This window comes from Aspergillus pseudonomiae (assembly GCF_009193645.1).
Source record: "Aspergillus pseudonomiae strain CBS 119388 unplaced genomic scaffold BDV37scaffold_40, whole genome shotgun sequence".
Lineage (NCBI taxonomy): Eukaryota > Fungi > Ascomycota > Eurotiomycetes > Eurotiales > Aspergillaceae > Aspergillus > Aspergillus pseudonomiae.
The window spans coordinates 80,386-96,514 of record NW_022476032.1 but is presented as its reverse complement, the minus strand read 5'-3'; the positions used below and the strand labels follow the sequence as shown (position 1 = coordinate 96,514).

The window sequence follows — 16,129 nt, the reverse complement described above, 5'->3', positions numbered from 1 at the left end:
TTCTTATTTATTGGAGAACTGTATGTTCTAATCCGGACCAGCGAACTGAACTATGGCTCGGGACTCGGGAGGCCCTTATGTGGCCTACTTACTGTTCTGATACTAGGCCGCTCTATGACTATGTAACAACTGCTCTTCAACACTAATCTAGCAGGTTACGTAGGGGCTCGGACTGAACACGTAAACCCAAGAGCTTCGTTGTAAGAAAGGTTCAGGCCAATACTTAAGTGGTATCCGATCTGCTTGATCTCTTTGACATTGCGCAAGGGTAGAGAATGTGATGCGGATATAGAGTGTACAAAGACTCTGGAAAAATAGAAGACTCCTCGCAGCGGCAGCTCCACAATAACACAGTGAACCATACGATTTCATCATATGGTCACTATGATCAACGGTCGCATAGGTGTTAGTTCTTAAGACGCCTGGGCGACTATGAAACGAGGATCATGGCGTTACCTACGTAGGAAGTTCCTGCCTGAGGCACGAACGGCATCTACGCTACAGTTGTCGATATACTTTACCGATAAAGTATTGCCTATAAAGTATGAGCAACGCTTGCAAGAGATAGAAGTATGCACCCTCCCTTCCATCACATCGAAGGGGCGAACCGGATTGCTCATGTTGATGTAATGTCCATAGCTTTCCTATGCGTACTCCTCTACTTAGTCGGTGTTCGATAGAGGGTTAGACAAAAACACGTCTCTCTAGCTACATTATGCTGGTCTCCAGGGACAGAAAGTCAGATGGATCCTTGAATTCCTTGATAATTTGTTGTAGAGTGGCCGCAATGGCTTGCTGTGGTCGTTGATAGTGACCTTGGCCAAGGCCAGCCCCTCCTTTGCTCCTAACCGCGCCGCTGGACTGACGCCTGTTCTCTTTCTTATTTCCTCGTTGCTCAAAGAATAGTGGCTCAAATAATACGATGCATTGGGAATACACGACTCTCTACTCCAGAACCCCCCGCTCCTTCATCTTCGCCGTCGTCGCAAATGTCGGCCCCGGCGGCGCCAGCCGCTCCCTGGCCGTGGCCTACCGCCAGCACCACGACGAACACAACATGGCCTCATCCTGGCCCCGAGTGCACCATATGGTAACTGACACCCTCGCGTTGATCGACGTTCTTTCGGATCCCGCGAACCGCGCGCCGCTGGAGGCGGAGAGAGCACTCGCGCAGGACTGGTATCGTCGGTCTCCGGGGCACCACGAGCCTCCGCCGCATGAGCGGCCCAGCGTGCCCGATACTGCGCAGCCACCGTTCGTGCCCTGGAACCGACGTCGGGAGCCAGTGCAACAACAGCCCCCGCTGCCGTGGCGTGATGATGGCCTCAGCCGGTTTCCCTTCACCGCGACCTGCGTTTTGCTGGCGTTGTTGCGCGACGATCGTCCTGCTGACGCCACCCACCCCAGCGACGTCCAGTTCCAGCCCCTATCAACGGTATTTCGGGCGGACTGCGCTGAATATGGCCTGGTCGTCGTTGACATCTCCGACCTCGACAGTGGTGTCAAGTACGGCATTGTTGCGTTCCCCGTGGACTACATGGCTGAGGTTCAGTCCCGCGACAAGTGCTTCGGCTGGGATCCTGTCGAAGACCCCCAGCCAGAAAAGGAGCCGGATGTTATACTTGTGAGCCCGCGGCCTCGAGTGCTGTTATCGATTTCTCAGTGGGCAGGGAAGTATTACAGATGGTCGGACCTGGAAGACCACCCCAGTATCCTCCGACTGGAGGAGAAGCCGCTGGCTGATGCGGCAGCATTGGATTGTACGTCTGTTCACGCCAGTGGGTTCCGGAAGGTTTTGCAGGCACTAACGAGGAATGGTAGACATCTGGCCGCCAGAGCTGGAGGCTCCGGCTCAAGCATCTTCAAAAAGTGTTCTCTCTCGCGTTTTGAAATGTTCTGTCCCATTTAAACCCATATCGACCGCATTTGCTAACCTCCGACAGACTTCACACCGTCAAATAAAGCCAGGTCCATCCCCCGATCCATGGTAGGCTACACTATAGTAGACGAACCGCCGCGACATGGGTCCATGGACCGCGCAAAAGAGGATAGATCGACTAGGAGAGCCTCGAGCGTGACCATATCAGAAGAACCGCCACAAACTGTCCCAGTGGATATAGACCGCACTATTGATGATCTGCTGCTTCTCACCCAGGAGCCCGTATCCCCTCGCCTCGAGAAACAAGCGCTTGCTCACCTTCAAATGCTGGTCCCGTTTAGTGAGAGGCTGCGGCAGCGACTCGAAGAGGTGCCTAACAGGCTCGGTCCCTCCACGATCTCCAGCCATGTTCTGCGCGTGGCATACACTGAATGCAGTCACCTCAACTGGGTGTCGTTTGGCAACCTGCCGCCTCGCGTGATTGCGGTCGCTGTTACATCGGATGAGCTTCGGGGTGCATCTGCGCTCAGCCTCTGCGTCGATGCGTGGGTGGGAGATGAGGAAGAGGGGGAGTCAGACCTCGTTGATCCTGCTGTGGCCCTGGCGCAGTCCACAGGCCTGCAGCAGCTCTGCTTCTTGCAGCAACCGGACCGGACTCACGACGAGGTCTCGGCTCGTTTCTGCTCGCAGCTGCTGCAGCTGTGGGGGAGGGCGTCAGAAGAAGACTGGGAGTGGCTCCGGCCGAAAACCATCCATTCGACCTCTGTATTCTTAACTGGTTTACGCCGTCGCAGACTTCTCACATCCTCCTCGACGATACGATCGGATTCCAGCTTTACCTTAGGCGCACAAATCTTTCCCATGATCCACCTGTTCACGTTTCTGGGTCCCCTGCGCAAGGACATCCCAGACGCAACCGCAGACCGGCACGTCTACTGTGCTCGTCCTGGGTACAGCAGCTACTACTCCATAGACAATACCGGGCTAACCGCCGAGGTCTTCGCCATCCGATTCCTAGGATACCTCCGGGCGTTGGGTCCGTATTCAGATCCCGACAAGGCCATCTTGCGAGTGGCATATCATGGGGCTTTCTCGTCGCTCGCTTCCATGGACGACGACAGCGAGCAACACCGCCGCAAGCACGGCTGGTCTCCGGGGCGGAGACCGCCGCCACCATCGCCGCTCCGGTCATCGCCAGATCCATTGGGCGTGAGACCCATCCCCGCCGGATTTTTCGACGACGAGCTCACCCCTGACGACCCGTCCAAAGTTCGACTCGGGGATATCCCCCCTGGGGACTGGGTTGTTCTTGTGGATCGACGAGACCGAAGTTGCCGGGATAGCGACGACACCACCTTCTTACAATACTCGTTTATGAGAATCCGTCAGCCCTGTGTTAAATTTTCGTCCGAAAAGCAATCTAGCTCAGTCGAGATGGTCGGCGGGCTGACCGACTTCCTGCGGGAAACTGTGCCAGGGACTAATGTTGCCATGTGGGAGAGACGTGTCGATGAGGTAGAGAACGATTTGGTTTCCGCTTTAATGAGGCCGAGCCCATCCAGCACCCCGTCATCGGTTGATGTGCCGACGATGCTAGAACGGGTGAACGAGTCGTTCGGGCGTTTGGCCGAAGCTTCAGCTGAGACGAGCGCATCCAGCACCCTACGAGAGAGTGATATTTCCGATGGGGAGGAACCGGTCGTGGAAGTGGAGAAGGAACCCTGCATTGACGTCGGTGTCATGGCTGAGAGTCGGGCCTACATTTTACTGGATCAGTTAGTGTGAGAGCATGCCATTGTATCTATAGTACGCTCGCAAGGGTGGACTGCGAGTGAAGAAGCGGGCAAAGGGGTGATAAGTAGTTGGGGTGCAGTTTATTAAGGTTACTCGCTCAGGGCACTCGGTCTCCCGCTCACCCCGTGCTCAGTGATCGCCTCAGGCTGCTCAGAGCGTGCTCAGATCCGCTCAGTGAACAAGAAGCAGCGAAGGGTGAGCACTAAAACGGAAAGAGTAGGCCATCGACCCTCCTAGAAAATCAAGTACATATATGTTTAACGGGAAGAAAGGACATAGATGGGATATGAAATGAAAGGAATATGAGAAAGTAAGTGAGGTTTATAGTATTAGACAAGGTATCATAAAGTGAATAATATAAGACGGCACCGAAAAACACTGATTAAAAGCAGCTAGTGAAGTGACGCCGTACTATGTGAATAAAACATGTACGGTTAAATGGGAATCTCTTTTAAGGCGAACACCAAAATGCGAAAGAATAGTGGAAGAAAGGGTTGCAAATAACGCAAGATGCTCTCCTCTCAAGTGATCGGTGCTAACTGCCGTTCGTTGCGTCGACAGTCCGCCCGAGATCGCTGGTCAATGAGTATACGGACAGATCTGAGAAGCTCTCGTGGGTTGGAGCAGGTAGATTCCTCTTGGCTATCGGCTGTGTGGCACGCCTTCCAACACAGCTGTCGGGTGGAAGGTGGACAGGAGACATCAGATCGCGAGTCTGCCCGGGAAAGAGGCCCTTGTCAAGGTCACTTTGCCACAGCCTGCGTGACGCATCGAATGCCTTGTTGACTAGTCCTCGCCGAAGCTCTTCATATTCTTCAAACAATGTGATCAGCTGGCACTCGGGGTTCTGAGCCAAGAGTTTGGAAAATATGATCGCGTCCTCTACAGCATACGCCGCCGATTCATCGCGCGGAGGCATCTGGATTTGTATTAGTTTTGTGACGAACACAATGCCGTTGGAAATGAAGAAACTTACAGCGTGCGCGGCATCGCCGAGTAAAAGTATCCGATCCATGTGCCATTTCCCTCGTTGGCGAACCTGATACACAGGGTATAGCATCCAATCCTCAGTTCGGTCAATGATCTCGCGGATGTACGGTAGGCTTGACATGCCGAACTGCGCCCGGACCAGGTAACGCATTGACATCCGCATGTTCTTCTGTGCCGCCAGGTCCGTTCCCGACATTGCTTGGTATTTCTCAATCAGGTGTTCGCTCACGCGGACGACTGCCGCCACAAAGAGTTTCTCATGTTTTGTGTCGCAGTAGCTCGTCAGGAGCGAGCTATGCCGGGCGAGGTGTACCGCGGTTTGAGTGAAGGGCATCGATGCGGAAAAGTTCCGGGCGTCGGCCATGCTTTGTATGAAAGAGACACCGGTATATTCAGATCGGTTGCCGGGATCTACGATTTTTGTCCGTGTCGCCGAGTGAACCCCATCGCATCCCAAAACCAAGTCCCCTGTGGCGGTTGAACCATCTTCGAAGTGCAATGTGACGTTCTCCGGCGTTGTGCTTCCTCCAACGAGCTTTTTATCGTAGTGAACCGACACATTCCGCAGCTTGCGAGCCACTGCCAGCATGGCTTCCGACAAAGCGCTGCGCAACACCCGACGACCCTTATAACCACCGTAACCATGTCCGTTCTCGTCGGTAAATCGGAGGGGGCCCAAACGGCGACCGGAGCGCACGGAAAATAGATCAATGGCATCCACTTCAATGCCAGCCTGGTCGCCCATCAGATTCAACTCGGCTAAGACCCCTAACTCGTCGAGATACCTCTGAGCGACCGGTGTCAAACTGATGGCGCCGCCGGACGTGGTGAGCTCAGATGCGCCATCGTATACTGTGATTTTCAATCCAGGAACAACGGGGGCGAGCTCGTTGGAGAGGGCAATGGCACTGGCGAGACCAGCAACGCCAGCACCGACGACGAGAATATCGCTCGGCATTGTGGGGAACCCGTTGTTGCTTCGTTCTTTGCTTGTAGAGGCCGACAGACACACTGTCGTCGGAAAGTGGTAGGAAAAGAGAGGTTCAGAGCGAGGATAAATCGGTCGGAGAGGTCACACAGGGGCAGTGATTTGCCCTGTAGTTCGGTTCATGATGTTTCGTTTGTATGCACATCGTTACACTGGTCAATGGTTTAGTGTCCAATTAATTAATTTTTTTACCCTCTTTTTAAATTTTTTTTTTTTTTTTTACTTTGCTTTCTTTTTTTTTTGCCGCCGCCGTTTCCATCTTTTCCCATTCCGGATTGGGATGTCTCCGTGTCCGGCCGAGAGCTCTGTTAATTCGGACGGTCGGTTAAACGATGCCGGCTAGCAGAGCCAATCAAGCGTTCACATTGCCCCCTCTCAAATGTCATGTCCAACGTGAAGAAGTTGGCGTTCCATGGATCCCCTGAAAGCTTCTCTGATTGGCAGCCCCCGGCATAAGCTTATAGCGCCCGGGGGCAAAAATAGACGGGTCTAGACATACAATTTCCTTTCTTCACGGAACTGGCCGATCATTTTGATCTATATCTCACCTATTAAGCATCATGTGGTCTTAGTATTGGCAGGAGGCATCTGGAGAGCGAAGCGTTGGGAACTGTAGCCATTTGCATTAGGGATTATTCATCATGATCCAGGATCGCTACCGTTAATACACTACATGATATGTACAGAAAGTCACACTTGCCGAGGCACGAGTGTGTTTTTAGAAAGTGACTCCCCTGTGGCATCCGAAACTCTCAACAGCAAAATTTTAGTCATCGTTCAGGGTGTATTTCCATATTCCATTCGGTAGCAGCGCTTGCCGCAATGTCTCCAGCTTCTTTTTCAACATGACTGTCTCCGTCTCCAACTCCCCGATATAATTAACAGCATCGGTCAGAACTGCCATCTTCTTAGAAGCATGTTTCCTTTGACAGTAGAAGCGGGGCCTGCCACTTCCAACCCCTCGCGTGTAATAGCCTTGCAGAGACGACTCCAATGCAGCAAAATTCTTACTGAGATTCTCCCGGTAGCGTTTTTCAATTCTGTTATGTGCTGAGCGCCGGGATGAAGGATGCACTGGACCTTCATGAGGAGTGGAACTGGGCGAACCAGATGGGGAAGATGGAGGTGGCGATAACGAGGCGACGGTTGAGCTCGAGGCAGTGCAATGAGATTGCGGGAGCGAGGTCCGAGGTATAGAGGAGTGTTTCGATGTGTTCTGTATTGAATCTTGTTTGAGTGGCGGTAGCACAGGCGCGTCCTCAAACTGGCTGGGTACGGCGAATGAGTGCTTCGGTGATGTCCAATTCTCGTACGCTTCCCACGGGAGAAGGTCTGCGGAAGATGGTACGGAAGATGGAGACCATTGTGGCAAGTAGCAGGGAGAATCGAGAGCATCTTGAGAATTCGGCTGCATAATCATTAGATCATGGACTGACTAGATGACGGGGTGTCTTTTCCTCAGGGTACTTACTCGTCGATGAGGGTTGGCGGGCACTGGCTGAATGATCGTACCAAACGTAGACATCGGCGCCACCTCGGCATCTACGCCAATTAAATTATCCCATGCATAGGGAAGATCTTGGTACTGGAGTTTCCACAGATGTGCTGAAGTTGCGGGCATTTTGCGTTGGGTTGGACCAGCGGATAGTTGGGGTTACCGAACCAAAGGAGAGAGGGTTCAACAGCTTTAAATAAACCCGAGGCGTTTCAGAATGGGTGCCACAGGTATCTAGGATGGAGAGGATTGTGCCATGAGTTAGACAGGTCAACACTAGGATTTATCTCCGACATTAGGGACTTTTATTTTCTTTTCGTGCGATCCTTGTAAAAAATGACCTCATGCGACGCTGTCTGGACCGCGAAACTTCGCGCTCGGCTCCGACTCGGCATTAGCAGGGTTTCGGTGCTTAAGCCTCTTTTCGTCCCCGTTAGCCCTAAGCTACAAATTAAATTCATGGCATTGAAGCCTCGTACAAGATTGATTGCTGAGTAGCTGACACTTGCTTCAGTAAGGAGAATGGCAGGTTGCTTTGCGGTGTCGTTATGCGGCTGTCGTTCTGCGAACCTCCATTTCTCCGATATAATTTTCCTAGCTGGTCATTACTCTAACCCCACTCTATCATAATATTGTGCTGGTGACCCCTGGCGGAGCTATGATTATTATTCAAAAGTGGGTAGGACGAATGACAGACATGATAATAATATGTAATAAGGGAATAGATGAATAAATAAGTAGATAAAAAGTACGCTGTTCTGGGGGGGACCGACTAGGAGTGAAACGCTGCATTGCAACCATCCACTATGCCCACTAGCGCTGTCACTGATAAGGGTGGCAAGATGGCCCCTGTCGAACATTCTTTTCTAGCGCGAGCGATTGTATATTCTAGATTGATGGCCAGATCAACGGGCGATCATCTTTGCAGCGAAAAGCATGGGAGTATTGTTCAGGCTAGTCCATCCATTGGCTGCAGATCGCCCAGTTTGCTGGTCTGTGTTCCTTGACACTTTGCGGAGAACAGACCACAATATCTGTTGAACACGTTGCAGGACTTTTGTCGAATCGCTCAGTGCTTGTACATCAAAATATGAACCCGTTCAGGGTACTGCGAAAAGGCTTCGAGTAACCGTCTGAGATTATCATGATGTCAACCCACACATTGTGCGACATTTCCGGAGCGACAAGCTATCGATAGGCTCGGAATTGACTAAATGCTTGTTTAGGGAGGGACATGATCCTTCGCCCCGTGCATGGCGTCATAAATGATCGCTATTAGTGAAGATCCTAATTATCAGTTAAAAGTGGTCAAAGGAAGAGTCAAAACGAAATTGAGTTTGTCTCTTAGCGGTGTGCTTCGCCCACGTGCGCAGCGCACGAGAAATGAGGGGTTCTTTCTTTTTAGGCAACTGAACTCAACAATACCCCTCGCCCTTTTTTTATATTAATATTTTTTTTCTCCATTAGACTTCTTTCCAAGAATTTTTCGCACTCAATCTCATTTACACTACGACTGTCGCAATGAACGTCTTCCAAGAACAGCGAGGAATGATCTCTCTTTTCGCCTCCGAAGGCCAAAGAGAGGGAGCCATTATTGCCGTCATCCTCGAGGAACTCAAGTGGGTCCCCTGAACCATAACAATCCCTATGAATCCTGGCTAATTGCCTCTGTTTCAGACTCCCCTATCGCCTTCATCTGGTCGAAAAACCAGAAGATATTGATGCGAAAAGTCTCCCGGTGCTCAGGAACATTCAAAGCGACGGCGAGTCCGTCGATCGTTCCGGGTTCCACGAGGTTGTGTCGTACCTGATTGCGCGCTATGACACAGCTCATGAAGTGTCTTATAAGAAGGGCTCCAAGGAGGATGATGAGGTCAACAAATTCGTTGCATCCTTAACTGAGCCCAATGCAGCCCATCCAGAAGAGCACCGCTTCGATCTCGATGCAAAGGATGGCATCCCCTTCGCCAGAAAGGCTATCAGTCTGTATCTTCACCTCGAGCAGCATCTGCAGAAGTCGCACAGTAACTACCTGGTGGGCAAGAAATGGTGCGCTATCTCGTTATACACCCCTTTGGTATCGCGCCCATATAAAGCTAACCATGTGCAGCACCCTTGCGGATCTCCTCCACCTCCCCTACGTGGCTGCCGCAGGCTCAGCTGGTCTCGACCTTGAGAGGTTCCCGGAGCTGACAATATGGTACGATCGGGTTTATCAGCGTCCGGCAGTGCAGAAAGGCTTCAATGCTGTTCATCTAAAGATCCGCGGATAGAATAGCCCTTCTATCACCAATTGACTACGCCATTGGTCAGGACAGCTGACAGAGATTGAAGCGATGTGTGATGGACTTGTCGCTCCTTTAATTCCTTAATTGTATCCACTGTTCACGTTTCCTGTATAGAGTAGTGTATGTTATAGATATCTACTGGGTTGTTATAGATCAGCGATTTGTACATTCCATCGGCTCCAATTCTAGACCACTGATCATTTCCGTCAACGAAAACAAATTGCTCGGCAAGTCAATAAGTACTTTCTCAACACCCTGCAATATGATCGTACGTTACAGATATGCTCGTGTGAGACGCACCTCAACCACCCAAGAGTCTAGAATCACGCTGCATGCATAAATGGTTGCGGAGCAATATCCACCATATAAAAATAGTAAATGCGGGGAGAAGGCATGTGACCTCGGTTGGCTCTTATGTAGCATAAAGTAATCATAATGATGATATCACCGTCCGATTCGCTGGTTCTTGAGTAAAACATGACAGAATTCACTTGGCTTCCCTACGTGGCCAACTGTGGTCAGCCAAAGAGATTCTGCAACCGAATGCCAGCTGCCCTCGCCATGTGTCCAATCGCCTGACACTCGCCTCACTGGTCGGGACACCCGTGCTTTCCCGTACGGTCGTACGAGATCTTCCGTCCGTCTGATTCACTTTATAGATAAATGCAAGCCCCAAGGAGCTACAATGCTGGATCATATAGCCGCCCTAGACTGACTATCAATCTACTACTACATATCATTCAGCATGTGTATCGCCTTTTTTTCCACCGCTCATCCGCAATATCACCTCATCATCTGCAACAACCGAGATGTACGTATTCCACACGCTTCATAGACCATGGTAACATCTAACACTGACCACATCACAGGAATTCCTTCACCGGCCAACATCCCGTGCAGGCTGGTGGCCATCCCCTCATTCCCACGTCCTCAGCGCCCGAGATCTTGTGCGCCCCATCCATCCCACCTGGCTGGGTATCACAAAACAAGGCCGCGTTGCTGTGCTAACAAACTACCATGAAGACACCTGCGCAAAAGCTGTTGGGAAATACAGCCGCGGTGAGGTCGTCAACAGCTGGCTCGCATCACCGCCGGATAGCGCGCAAACCACGCAAGAGTTCGTGAACCAATGGACTGCCAACGGGGAGTTAGCAAATATCGGTGGATTTAACCTCGTTTGTGGAAATGTTATGGAGCCGCTCGCGATTATGGCCAGCCGGGCGTCGGAGACAGAGCCGATTTCTTGGATCGCGGACAAACCGGGCCAAACGGTCGGGTTAAGCAATACGGACTACGATGATCGGTCTTGGCCAAAGGTTGAGAAGGGAGAAGACGCGCTTGTTGATGCGATTGCGGGGCATGTGCAGAATCAAGAAAGCGAGGACGCTTTGATTGAGAGGCTGTTGGATGTGCTTAGTCTGGATACGCTACCTCGATTGAACAACAATGCGGGTGTCCAGGAATACATCCCGCATCTTTCGCAGAGTGTTTTTATTCCACCTATTGGCTGCGACAAACAGGTGCGGGATGAAGCAGAGCTACCAGCCAGGCAAGACAAGAGGGAGGAGAGTCCAGTCCTACCGTCTACTCCCGAGGGGACGCCCAATCGTGCATATCTGGAAGGTCTGTATGCGACACAGAAGCAGACGGTCATCTTGGTGGGGTTCGATGGGCGAGTCCGATTCTTTGAACGTACATTGTACGACGATGATGCTCAGCCAGTCTCTACAGAGGCTCGCGACCGGTCATTTGGGTTCCGGATTGAAAAGTAAACGCCATACCAGGAGTTTCGGTTTCACGCGATTCTAGTTCGTCCATGTATATCTAGAGGGCATTGTGGCGTTTTGGGGACATATCTCTCAAATCATAAAGTCTAATGATCCAGCGTATTGGTCCAACGGTCAAACAATAGTTTCTATCGGAGCTTTAATTTGTGGGCTCAATTCCCACGTCAATGGTATCACGCCGTCGGTCACGTTGTCTTCAGTTCGGACACAGGAATCCATCGGCATCCCGATACCCCATGACGCGGCGAGTTTAGCTTAGAGTCGCATGTTGTGTGGGTTCATTGTGGAATACTGATTGACACCAAAGGGCAATAGTCTATGCGGCATGCCCCATGACATGGGTGATTACTGTCGTTATCAGTGTAGCATTCGTCCCAGAATTTAGCGTTCTTCTGGGTTCCTTATTTGTCAGTAATATGGCGCCAGCTGTGGTACTTTTGTCGCACACAATCTTCCGTAATAAGTCGAAGGATCAATGCCCAGATCGAGGGGTCCAGACAAATGACAAGGTTTTGTAGACAATTGGGGTTCCGGAATGGTTCGGAGGTCCCCGTCCGCAGCTACACTAATGATTATCTTCCACGCAGCCACGCCGTTCCTGATCCCCTGTCATGTTGTTTTCCTTTTTCTTGATTTAGTGTGGCAAATTGCGTTGTGATCCCACTGAGTACTAGTAACAGGTGAATGCGAACACTTGGGTGGTTCAACTATCACAAACAGGACAATGATTAGCTTAGGCATCTTTCATTCATTCCCTTGTGACCCTTGTCCTACATCTGCCATTGCCCGAGTACCACATCGGACCATATTGGCCTGTGAGAACAAAGGGAATCCCACTGCCATCAGCCCATCACGGGATGTGAGATCGGGGACAGGAGTATGCGGAGATTTCATTTCTTACCCTGTTTTCCATCCCAGATAAAGTCAGTTCTCTTGCTGCCTCCAAGGATCTGTTGTCCCATTTATCACAACATCGCCATACTCGTATCAACGTCACTCACGTCTATAGTTTGTTGTGATCTTTGACTAATTCACACCATGACCAACTCCATACTAGATAGTTACTCTTCAAGACGCAAACCCCGCCGCATTGGCATCCTGACATCAGGAGGGGATGCTCCGGGGATGAATGGAGCAATCCGCGCAGTCGTCCGCACAGCAATCCAGAACGGCTGCGAAGCATGGGCAATCCACGAAGGCTACGAGGGACTCATTCAAGGCGGTGCAATGATGCATCCTCTGTACTGGGAAGACGTTCGGGGCTTCCTATCGCGTGGAGGGACACTCATTGGCTCCGTGCGCTGTGATCGTTTCCGCGAACGAGAAGGTCGTCTCCAGGCTGCGAGAAACATGGTGCTTTTTGGCATTGACGCCCTAGTCGTCTGTGGTGGAGACGGAAGTTTGACCGGGGCAGACCTCTTTCGGTCGGAATGGCCAGAGTTACTCAATGAGCTGGTCTCAACAGGTGTTTTGACTGTGGCACAAGTCGCATCCCATCAGAACTTGAACATTGTTGGACTGCTCGGCTCTATCGACAATGACTTTTCCGGCACGGATGCCACCATTGGATGCTATTCTGCGTTAACACGAATTTGTGAGGCGGTCGATGCAGTGTTTGATACGGCATCCTCTCATCGCCGAGGCTTCGTCGTCGAAGTTATGGGCCGACACTGTGGCTGGTTAGCGTTGATGGCTGCCATCGCAACTGGGGCAGATTGGTTGTTTATCCCGGAGAGGCCTCCACGCGATGGTTGGGAAGATGATATGTGCTCGATAATTACCAAGGTACTACCATCATTACAATTTCTCCCGCTACGTCCACTTTGACAGGCTGACGTACTAACACATCAATACTAGAATCGCAACCGTGGAAAACGTCGCACTATCGTTATTTTGGCGGAAGGAGCCCAGGACAGCAACTTGGATCGCATTTCGTCGTCTGCCGTGAAAAATGTTCTGAGCAAGCGTCTCGGGCTCGATACCCGCGTCACCGTTCTGGGGCACATCCAACGAGGCGGATCCCCATGTGCATACGACCGCTGGCTGTCAACGTTGCAAGGCATCCACGCCGTCAAAGCAGTGCTGTCTATGACTCCTGACTCGCCCTCTCCGGTGGTGATTATCCAGGAAAATAGAATCAAAAGCTCGTCTCTGGCTGAAACTGTTGCGCTAACAAAGGAGGCTAATGCCAGTATGCATGCCAAAGAGTTTGAGAAAGCAACAACACTTCGGGACCCCGAATTTATGGAATACCATAGCGCGTACCGACGTCTGAACACCAGTGCTCATCCTAAAATGGTCTTGCCCGAAAATAAGGTATGCTATTCCTAACCTTAATTATGCACGAATTGAGCCTAATGTAGACTTCAGCGCATGCGAGTTGCTATTATTCACGTCGGTGCCCCAGCTGCAGGCATGAATCCAGCCACGCGCGCAGTGGTCGCCTATTGTTTAACCAGAGGACACACCCCGATCGCCATTCACAATGGTTTTCCTGGTCTCTGTCGGCATCATGACGATACCCCTGGCTCGGTTCGTGAAATGCATTGGTTGGAGTCTGGTGACTGGATCAACGATGGCGGGTCTGACCTTGGTACCAATGCGGGACTACCGTTAGACGATATCGAAACGACAGCTCAATGCTTTGAGCGGTATAAGTTCGATGCGCTCTTCGTTATAGGAGGCTTCGAAGCGTTTACAGCTGTCAGCCAACTGCGCAAGGCGCGTGAGCAATATCCTGCTTTCCGGATTCCACTTGTCCTGCTCCCAGCAAGCATGTCAAATAATGTCCCTGGCACGGAGTATTCCCTTGGAAGCGACACCAGCCTCAACACCCTTGTTTATTTCTGCGATGTTGTCCGGCAATCTGCGTCCTCGTCCGGGCACAGCGTGTTTGTTGTTGAAGCGCAAGGAGCCGAGTACCAGGCGACAGCTGCTGCGCTGGCCGCGGGAGCGATGACCGTGTATACGCCTGATCGAGGAATAACTCTCCAGAGCCTCTCTAGCGACATTGAGTACCTCCGCCAACAGTTCTCAAAGGATCACGGTGCCAATCGTTCGGGCAAGCTGATCATCCGCAATGACCAGACGTCCACCATATACAGTACAGCAGAGATCGCAAATATTATCAAACACGAAGCCAAGAATCGCTTTGATGCGCAGGGCGTGGTGCCAGGGCACTTCCAGCAGGGTGGCAAAGTCTCACCTATCGACCGTATTCGCGCGTTTCGGTTAGCCGTCAAGTGCATGGAACATCTGGAGACATTCACAGACCAGTCGCCGGATGAGATCATGAACGATGAAAACTCAGCTACGGTAATCAGCATCAAGCAGTCTCGTATCCTTCTGCTGCCGATGGGAGGTCCCACCGGAGTTGAAGCTACCGATACTGATTGGAAGCGACAGCGGCCGAAGACTCAGAGCTGGTTGGAGATCCAAGAAGCTGTGGACTCCTTGTCGGGGCGCTCGTCCGTGTGTGCAATCCCGAACTGAGAGGTTTACTCTACCATTCCTTTCATAGCCTAATGTTTACGAAAAGATCTTCAATTACAATTCCGCTAATACACCAATGATGACACCCAATTGCCAGATTTTCTTAACTCGAATGAATTGACATTTTTTTTTTCAAAGACTTGCATAACGCACCGCTCAATGCGAATGCCACGTTTAACGTTTCGCCGTAAGTCTTTAAACCATGAAAAGCATATTCCGATCCAGCCAAAACGCCCACCCAAGAAACACAAACTCCCATGGAAAACACAACCATAACCTCATAACTCATAGTCATCCCATCCAATCTCCAGAACCACTAAACCTGCTCCTCCCTCAGCCTTTTCGAGCTCCTTCTCCTCCGCCGTCCCCTCCCCTCCAACTCACTCTCCTCCACAGGCCTTGTCTCCACTACCTCTTTTGTCCGAAGTACCCCCAATCCCCCATCCCCAGCCCCATTCCCTTTCACACCGGCGGAAGGATTAGAAGCAGAAAGCTTACTCCTCCCAACCGCATACTTTGCCTTCCTCTCCGTCCGTAGAAGCTCCACCCCCCGCACCAGGTTCTGATACATCTTATCCCCCGCAGCGCGATTCACTGACGCATACCCGACAACATGACGCAGGTCGGGCTCTGGCCGGGCAGACTCCTGCTTGATTTTGGATAAGGAGAGCCTGCTGAGCCTGTATTCGAGTGGCTCGTGCGTTGCGTAGGGGAAGGTGGCTGTGCTGCGTTGCTGGCGTAGGGGGGTGGTGTTTAGGGCTCTGGTCAAGTTTTTTGTGAAGCTCATTTTGCTCCTTTTCGCCTCTTGTAGTGTAGCTATAGCGATGATATGATTGCGTCTTCTTATTGATGACCGAGTGAATCACTCTTCGAGAGGTAATGTATAGTATTGTAGTATAGAGGTACAAGTCAAGATGACCATATACTACACCCGAGGAATAGATAGATAGATAGTAGATAAGGAAGTAAGCAGTAGCTGTAGCTGTGAATATGAACAAGACTATGTATTGGACCAACAACAGCAACAACAACCCTGCCGACCCCCATCCTTATGAAGCAAAAACTCATCCCTCAATGCACCGCCCATCTCACACCCAATGACGAAAGTTGCACTCCAGGAACGCGATCATCCGGTGTGGCGATCCCGGTCCTGTGACCCGTGATCAGGCCACGGAAGCCCTAACCGGGTGCGGTGTGACCCAATCAGGGGCCCGTGGCTCCGGCGATCCTCGCGCTGATCGTACGTTATGATGCAAAAGCCGTGTTGGCTTTGAGAGAGGGATTTTAGGGGGCTTGTGATCTCTTTTTTGGGGATGGTATCATTTGGTGAGGTTTTTTTGGGGGGGTTGTGGGTTTGAGTTTCTTGGGAGGGGTTACGGTGTGTTTTATGTGCTCATCCTATCTGTATTTATGCAT

At 51.3% G+C, this 16,129-nt stretch overlaps 7 protein-coding genes across 7 annotated transcripts; 4 read left to right on the top strand and 3 right to left on the bottom strand.

Annotated features, from left to right (window-relative positions):
* Positions 1-771: 771 nt before the first annotated feature.
* On the top strand, positions 772-3,936 carry BDV37DRAFT_143522 (uncharacterized protein). Its single transcript, XM_032078857.1, has 3 exons — positions 772-1,760; positions 1,822-1,869; positions 1,944-3,936. The coding sequence occupies exons 1-3, from the start codon at positions 923-925 to the stop codon at positions 3,662-3,664; spliced, it is 2,607 nt and encodes an 868-aa protein (XP_031940687.1). The 5' UTR covers positions 772-922; the 3' UTR covers positions 3,665-3,936.
* BDV37DRAFT_142486 (FAD-dependent oxidoreductase) lies at positions 3,937-5,841 on the bottom strand. Its single transcript, XM_032078853.1, has 2 exons — positions 4,650-5,841; positions 3,937-4,592 (listed from the first exon to the last, which is right to left on the bottom strand). The coding sequence occupies exons 1-2, from the start codon at positions 5,619-5,621 to the stop codon at positions 4,209-4,211; spliced, it is 1,356 nt and encodes a 451-aa protein (XP_031940686.1). The 5' UTR covers positions 5,622-5,841; the 3' UTR covers positions 3,937-4,208.
* A 5-nt stretch (positions 5,842-5,846) lies between these two features.
* Positions 5,847-7,566, bottom strand: BDV37DRAFT_250380 (uncharacterized protein). The gene has a single exon (XM_032082177.1). It carries the CDS (start codon positions 7,069-7,071, stop codon positions 6,418-6,420), a length of 654 nt encoding a protein of 217 aa, XP_031940685.1. The 5' UTR covers positions 7,072-7,566; the 3' UTR covers positions 5,847-6,417.
* Positions 7,567-8,379: 813 nt separating this feature from the next.
* BDV37DRAFT_143307 (glutathione S-transferase family protein) lies at positions 8,380-9,670 on the top strand. Its single transcript, XM_032078856.1, has 4 exons — positions 8,380-8,551; positions 8,614-8,765; positions 8,824-9,195; positions 9,257-9,670. The coding sequence occupies exons 2-4, from the start codon at positions 8,668-8,670 to the stop codon at positions 9,417-9,419; spliced, it is 633 nt and encodes a 210-aa protein (XP_031940684.1). The 5' UTR covers positions 8,380-8,551; positions 8,614-8,667; the 3' UTR covers positions 9,420-9,670.
* Positions 9,671-9,799: 129 nt separating this feature from the next.
* On the top strand, positions 9,800-11,380 carry BDV37DRAFT_143235 (NRDE family protein). Its single transcript, XM_032078854.1, has 2 exons — positions 9,800-10,245; positions 10,304-11,380. The coding sequence occupies exons 1-2, from the start codon at positions 10,180-10,182 to the stop codon at positions 11,204-11,206; spliced, it is 969 nt and encodes a 322-aa protein (XP_031940683.1). The 5' UTR covers positions 9,800-10,179; the 3' UTR covers positions 11,207-11,380.
* Positions 11,381-11,933: 553 nt separating this feature from the next.
* BDV37DRAFT_143261 (phosphofructokinase 2) lies at positions 11,934-14,814 on the top strand. The gene is made up of 4 exons (XM_032078855.1): positions 11,934-12,098; positions 12,231-13,006; positions 13,079-13,537; positions 13,592-14,814. Exons 2-4 carry the CDS (start codon positions 12,260-12,262, stop codon positions 14,711-14,713), a joined length of 2,328 nt encoding a protein of 775 aa, XP_031940682.1. The 5' UTR covers positions 11,934-12,098; positions 12,231-12,259; the 3' UTR covers positions 14,714-14,814.
* Positions 14,815-14,991: 177 nt separating this feature from the next.
* Positions 14,992-15,500, bottom strand: BDV37DRAFT_283782 (uncharacterized protein; the record flags this gene model as incomplete). The annotated part of the gene is made up of 2 exons (XM_032087364.1): positions 14,992-15,035; positions 15,098-15,500. The coding sequence occupies 2 exons, from the start codon at positions 15,498-15,500 to the stop codon at positions 14,992-14,994; spliced, it is 447 nt and encodes a 148-aa protein (XP_031940681.1).
* Positions 15,501-16,129: the final 629 nt, after the last annotated feature.

Bases quoted from the DNA above. Each gene is read 5' to 3' on its own strand.
- BDV37DRAFT_250380 (XM_032082177.1), bottom strand. From the start codon at position 7,071: ATGATTATGCAGCCGAATTCTCAAGATGCTCTCGATTCTCCCTGCTAC.
- BDV37DRAFT_143261 (XM_032078855.1), top strand. From the start codon at position 12,260: ATGACCAACTCCATACTAGATAGTTACTCTTCAAGACGCAAACCCCGC. The intron at 13,007-13,078 runs GTACTACCATCA...CATCAATACTAG, and splicing joins TGTGCTCGATAATTACCAAG to AATCGCAACCGTGGAAAACG. The intron at 13,538-13,591 runs GTATGCTATTCC...TGTAGACTTCAG, and splicing joins TGGTCTTGCCCGAAAATAAG to CGCATGCGAGTTGCTATTAT.
- BDV37DRAFT_143522 (XM_032078857.1), top strand. From the start codon at position 923: ATGCATTGGGAATACACGACTCTCTACTCCAGAACCCCCCGCTCCTTC. The intron at 1,761-1,821 runs GTACGTCTGTTC...GAGGAATGGTAG, and splicing joins TGATGCGGCAGCATTGGATT to ACATCTGGCCGCCAGAGCTG. The intron at 1,870-1,943 runs GTGTTCTCTCTC...AACCTCCGACAG, and splicing joins GGCTCAAGCATCTTCAAAAA to ACTTCACACCGTCAAATAAA.
- BDV37DRAFT_142486 (XM_032078853.1), bottom strand. From the start codon at position 5,621: ATGCCGAGCGATATTCTCGTCGTCGGTGCTGGCGTTGCTGGTCTCGCC. The intron at 4,593-4,649 runs GTAAGTTTCTTC...ATACAAATCCAG, and splicing joins TCGGCGATGCCGCGCACGCT to ATGCCTCCGCGCGATGAATC.
- BDV37DRAFT_143235 (XM_032078854.1), top strand. From the start codon at position 10,180: ATGTGTATCGCCTTTTTTTCCACCGCTCATCCGCAATATCACCTCATC. The intron at 10,246-10,303 runs GTACGTATTCCA...ACCACATCACAG, and splicing joins TCATCTGCAACAACCGAGAT to GAATTCCTTCACCGGCCAAC.
- BDV37DRAFT_143307 (XM_032078856.1), top strand. From the start codon at position 8,668: ATGAACGTCTTCCAAGAACAGCGAGGAATGATCTCTCTTTTCGCCTCC. The intron at 8,766-8,823 runs GTGGGTCCCCTG...CCTCTGTTTCAG, and splicing joins GTCATCCTCGAGGAACTCAA to ACTCCCCTATCGCCTTCATC. The intron at 9,196-9,256 runs GTGCGCTATCTC...AACCATGTGCAG, and splicing joins TACCTGGTGGGCAAGAAATG to CACCCTTGCGGATCTCCTCC.